At 32.6% G+C, this 6313-nt stretch overlaps 1 protein-coding gene across 1 annotated transcript; it reads left to right on the top strand.

Moving 5' to 3' along the window:
- The first annotated feature begins 711 nt into the window (after positions 1 to 711).
- Positions 712 to 4962, top strand: LOC143074828 (uncharacterized). Its single transcript, XM_076250077.1, has 5 exons — positions 712 to 823; positions 1867 to 2020; positions 3006 to 3308; positions 3770 to 3787; positions 4842 to 4962. The coding sequence occupies exons 2-5, from the start codon at positions 1873 to 1875 to the stop codon at positions 4859 to 4861; spliced, it is 489 nt and encodes a 162-aa protein (XP_076106192.1). The 5' UTR covers positions 712 to 823; positions 1867 to 1872; the 3' UTR covers positions 4862 to 4962.
- The last annotated feature ends 1351 nt before the right edge of the window (positions 4963 to 6313 follow it).

Genomic DNA, 6313 nt, shown 5'->3' with positions numbered 1-6313 from the left:
AGATAATTCTATAGAATTAAGATAATTCTATAGATAATATCATTTATTAATATTAAAGCCAAAACAAAGATTGACTCATTTCTTATTCAAATTTTCAAGTATTTTTTTTTTAAGTTCAGGGTGTATAGGTTTGATCATCGATGAAGGCTAAGCGGTGTCCTATAGTTGCACATGTCCTTTGAAAAATGTTCTATGGTGGATATTTGTCTCAATGGCACTCGTATCATATCTCCAACCATAGTTTTATATAACTCAAAGGCGTCCTTCTATGTATTATAAAGATTCTATATCTGTACGTATTTATTGTATTCTTTTTACAAATTCAATATTTTTAACATACTTGTAACACACAGAACATGTGTACATGTTATTTGATAGACGTGACCTCTTTAGTACTATGCAATGTCTTCTCGTTATTATTTTTTTATGGTAACTTATAATTATGTTAGCCTTGAAACTTCCTTTTTTCAACATATGCACTATTCACTACGCATTATATATTGTTTTTTATTTAATTTTTCATGTTTTAATTTTAATGATTCATGTGATGTCCTTCTTTGATGTTTATGACAATTATAATGTTTTCAAAATGTTAAAGATTTAGTATATGTCCATTTCATCGTAAAACAATAATAAATATTTATTTATTTAACATGCAGGTCAAAACTTTTGAGTTGATTTAACAAATTTAATTATTTATCGTTTGTTGAACAAGGCATTTGATATTTCCTTTTAAAAATGTATTGTATATAAAGAGAGGAGGTAAAAAGAGTAGTACATCCCGATTTTCTTCTTCTAATCAGAACCAAGACCAGCACTCAGGGTAAGTAGCTTCAATATACTAGTAAATCATAAAAAAAAAAACGATTGAATGCTATGCATTTTTCATATATAATGAAATTGGATACACGGTACCAAATTTTTAAATAAAAGCCCAGTTGGTGTATTGTTTAGATGAGTTGCTTTCTTATAAAAAATCATTTCCTCAAATCTAAAACGAGAAACTTTTGATGGCAATGGCGTTCAGATAAAAATGAATACCTTCGTAATTAATTGAATGCATAAATCTCATCTTCAAAATTCCTTTCTTTTTCACTATTTTCTGTCATCATTTTCCGCAGTAAAGAACTTCACAACACCTCTTTGTTCAATAATATGATATTTTTATTACTTTCCTATTGGGTGAGGTTTTCAGAATCGTATGCATTTGCTTTGCAACGAAAGTATTTCATATGACAGTTTAACAGTTTTCCTTATTTATTACAATTTTAGATAAAGAAGAGTTCAAGTTTGATTATGAGCCTAATGTTACTTTTGTTGACTAGAATCGTTGTCGGCCATGGAATATTTCAATTGGTTCGATTTTTTTACTGTACATTCCAAATAGCATTTTTTTTATTCCCAGGGTATCAATTTAGTACCTAACCTTCGCGTTTTTGTTTATGTTTTTCAACAATCGTTTGTCTTTTTACTTATGATATCTGTATCTTTTTTTTTTTAAAAGATGTCCAGTTACTCATTAGCATATTGACCACTAGTTCTTTTGGATTTTTCTCCGTTGCTGGTTTTTTATTCTCGTTGGCTTACGCGCATACCTGCTGTGTTTACGTATTTGACTTTTCAACAAAAACTAAGAATACAAAACAAAATAACATATCATATCATATTATATTCCCCAAAAAAATGTCAAATTCATGAAACCTCGTAGAATTGTGAATGTTAAGTTGTTTTTATAAAAGTAATGATATAATTATACTAAAACAATTTTAAATCAATTCGTTAAAATCTATACAAACTTCTAGGTAAAATGCAATGGAAATCGGTCCAACATCTTGTAAAATAATTTGTATACCTGTTAATTTGTAGATAAAAATGAATCGCCTTCAATGTATGTCTATGGTAATGGCCGTTATGGTTGTTGCTTCTAATGCCAATGGATATGGCAGACGTGGAGGCTGGGGTGGTGGAGCAGGTGGTATTAGTGGCAGTATCGGAGGTGGTATTAGTGGCAGCATCGGAGGTAAGCAGACGATATAACATAACCATTATATGGTTACTGTGCATACACTTTTGGAATACTAGTACTAGTATGGAGAAAATTACATCGCTGCATCGACGTATTATATGATGTCAATATAATACTTCCATGATCCGAGGAACTCGACATCGACGTATTATATGATGTCTATATAGTACTTCCATGATCCGAGGAACTCGACATTGCATCTAATATTCTACATGGGACAATATTTACATTGCAAATATGCCTATGCCAGGCGACAAACTACAAACGTTGTAATCAACCGCCTCGATGGTCTCGTGGTAGGCGTGCTTCTCTTGATTTTTAATCGCTGTCGGCCAAACAAACAAGTAAAAAACCCAGTATATTGAATAGTCGAACAAAGAGAAAAAGATTGACCGGCTCGGAATTCGAATAAGATATTTGGACAGGGTCGTTACGATATTTCGACACCCGGATATATCGTCATCCAATAAGTCCGAACAACCATTATAAATAGTTCCACATATTGTTTTTCTCTGTTTTTGCTGACAAAAATCTGGCCCGTTGAATTTTCGATTCAAAATGCTGGTATAGTAAAAAGTATTATGAAAGTATTAAAAGTATTATTAAAAATAGTAGATATATTTATGGGACTTTAAGGGGGAATACTAGTCTACTGAATGTATAATACAACTGCGTTTTATAGCTTGTGAAACGAAAGTATAGGTTGGTTGCACGAATAACAAGCTTTAAAAATAAAATCTACACAAAACAAACGCACATGTGCAAAAGAACAAAGAAGAAAAACGAAAAGAAAAAAAGCAATACCTAACAAACACACACACAGTCGATAAATAACTTTAAAAAACCGGGTTGTCATTTATATACAGCTTTACTGACTAAAATATCACGTGGTGAAAACGTCTACTAGTATCTAAGGATAATTGAAAACGCAAAATGTCAAGCAAACAAAGATCTTTTATTTTCTTCGTTAACATTACAGGGGGTGGCCTAGGCGGCGGTCTTGGTGGGTTTGGCGGAGGACTAGGCGGTGGCGGATTTGGCGGTGGACTAGGAGGAGGATTCGGAGGTGGATTAGGCGGATTAGGTGGAGGTTTAGGTGGTGGATTAGGAAGCAGTGCATCCCTCAGTGCCAGTCTTGCTGCTCGTCTAGCCCTTTCAAGTGGTGGTCGTGGTGGTGGATTTAGCGGCGGTCTCGGTGGTGGATTCCGTGGAGGTCTTGGAGGTGGATTCGGAGGAAGAATCGGCGGAGGAGTTGGTGTTGATGCTGGATTTGGCAAAAGGAGTAAGTGGATTTTTGGCATAATACATCATTTTGCTTTTTCGGATTTGAAAGAAGTATAAGTCGTTGGCTGTTTATCTGTGAACTTTCAAATATTTATTCCTATTGGATTACCAATATGTAAATCTTCTAAAAATTATATGAAATTGAAGTTGAAGCTATTTGAAATATCCTACTAGTATTCCGGAAAGTTTGTTACTCGTCGATAGTATGTAACTTATTAATAACCAGTCTCCGTACTATACCGAAACCAGAGTTCTAAATTTCAAGTAAACTGTATCTTAACAAATGGAGAGAGAAGACACATTTTGCTACTTTTTTATCATGAAAAACGGATTGTATTATATGTTCAAAATGTCAATGCATGCTTTGCAAATAACATATCAACTTTCTATAGTGGACAATATATAAAATTTTCTACAGTGGACAATTAATAATGGTTTACTGTTGTTTTTCTTTCTCAGGATACAGAAGAAGTGCAAGTAAGTTTATCTTTAAAATATATATATTCCTCGTCCGACTGATATAAATAATCTCATGAAAATAACAACTCTCCCACTAGAATTCCATGACTTATGTTGTATCCCAGCAGGTTTTAACTTAACACTCGGGCTTCAGACATGTGCGTGACTTCCCTGTTATCTCTTATTTTCCAACAATTTCCAAATAAACTTTCGTTTTTTATATTAAAATTTACATCTTGTGTCTTCTTTTTTTCATACAGAAACCAAGGACGGCCAAACATGAAGAAGGAAAAAAAACATATCGCGTTATAACATTCTAAAGGAGTAGGTCCAGTAAGACCCCTTTTTGGCCCCAAAATATAGCAGTTTTACAAAATTGTTAAAATGTAAACTTTTAGTCAGTTATTGGATAGTAGAAAGGTTCTGCTACATAAATATGGGCTCTTTTTGACAATACAATGCACATATATTGAGAACTAGCACCATTAATTCAAGCTAAATTACTGAAATCTTCACAATTCCAGCATTTTAGTTAAATTTTAGACGGTTTCCGTGTCAAACGAAAGTGGCCGCATTCGTGTTCATCCAAAATATTGAAATGGAAGTTGTATTTGATGATAATACATAACATATATAAAGATTGAGGATGAACACGGATGCGGCCACTTTCGTTTTTGACAAAAACCATCTGAAAAGTGACATTTTTTCGCATATTTGGTAGATTTCTCATATTTGAGCCTGAATCGGATCGTTCTTAATGACTAAATAGGTTAAAATCTTTCACATAAATTAATTGCATCATGTGAAATAGACACTTCAGTGTTTAAAAAGTGGTCAAAATCTTTCGCCAGATGAAACTGAAATTTGAAGCCAAAATCGGTCCTTACCGGACCTACTCCTTTATAAAAGACAGATGTTTATAAATAAAGCAATAGCAGTCTGTAAAATCGCTCACGAAATCAAATTCTATCTATTGTAATGTTACATTTAGTCTTTTAAGTAACCCTTTGTATTGATGACATAAAGCAAATTGGTGTGATTTTTATATTAATCTTTTTCTTTCTTTTTTTAGGCTTCAACTACAACTACTAAACCACTGTGGTGTTTAGTTATATGTGTGATGTTTCGGTGTGTGTTGTCCCTGTCTCCGTATATTTTGAAACAGTTCCAAAATAAATTATTTTGTTCTGAAATTGTCTTCTTGTTTTATTAGTGAAATAAAATTCACATTCAGAGTATTACTGATTATCACTGAATCCAAATTACACTGAACAGACAAAACTACATATCGTTATATCAACCCATATTTTGGACTATTATTTAGATGGTAGTCTCAATCCATATTTATATTCCCGTATATGTAGCCCTTCTGGTCTCTCTTATCTGCGTGGATGGTAGTTCACCCTTTGTAAGTGTCAATCACTATGGGATTAAATTAGGTTTGGTAATATTTGTACACTTAAAAGATATAATAAATACCTGTACAGCAACATCATAAACAAAGAAACTTGAAAAATACTCTAAAGAACAGATTGAGTATTTTTAGCTTGCCTTCGGTGACAGCCACCAATATTAGAGAGTGGGACGGTACGAATGCACAGCAAAAGATTGGGTATTTTGAGTTTGCTGTCAGATTTAGCGACCAATATTAGAGAGGACAGAGTTAATTCATAAAAAAGATTGACTATTTTGTGGTAGCCTTTAGTTACAGTAGCAGATATTAGAGAGTATGACAGTATGATTTCATAACAAAATAATGAGTTTTTCGTGATTGTCTTCAGTTATTATAGTCAAAGATATTAGGTAATAGGAAAGTATGATTACATAACAAAACATTGAGTATTTTGAGCTTGCCTTCAGTTACAGCCACATATATATGAGAGTAGGACATAATACATTCATATCAACTTATTAAATGTTAAATTTGAGGTCGTTTCAAAGTATACAGTTACCAATATTAGAGAATAGGAAAGTATGATTTCATAACAAAACATTGAGTATTTTGAGCTTGCCTTCAGTTACAGCCACATATATATGAGAGTAGGACATAATACATTCATATCAACTTATTGAATGCTAAACTTGAGGTCGCTTCAAATTATACAGTTACCAATATTAGAGAATAGGACAGTATGATTTCATAACAAAAGATTGAGTATTATGTGGTTGCCTTCAGTTACAGCCACATATATATGAGAGTAGGACATAATACATTCATATCAACTTATTGAATACTAAACTTGAGGTCGCTTCAAATTATACAGTTACCAATATTAGAGAATAGGACAGTATAATTTCTTAACAAAAGATTGAGTATTATGTGGTTGCCTTCAGTTACAGCCACATATATATGAGAGTAGGACATAATACATTCATATCAACTTAATAAATGATAAACTTGAGGTCGCTTCAAAGTATACAGTTACCAATATTAGAGAATAGGACAGTATGATTTCATAACAAAAGATTGAGTATTATGTGGTTGCCTTCAGTTACAGCCACATATATATGAGAGTAGGACATAATACATTCATATCAACTTAA

This window comes from Mytilus galloprovincialis, chromosome 5, assembly GCF_965363235.1.
Source record: "Mytilus galloprovincialis chromosome 5, xbMytGall1.hap1.1, whole genome shotgun sequence".
NCBI classification, from domain to species: domain Eukaryota; kingdom Metazoa; phylum Mollusca; class Bivalvia; order Mytilida; family Mytilidae; genus Mytilus; species Mytilus galloprovincialis.
This window is presented reverse-complemented; position numbering and strand designations above follow the sequence as displayed.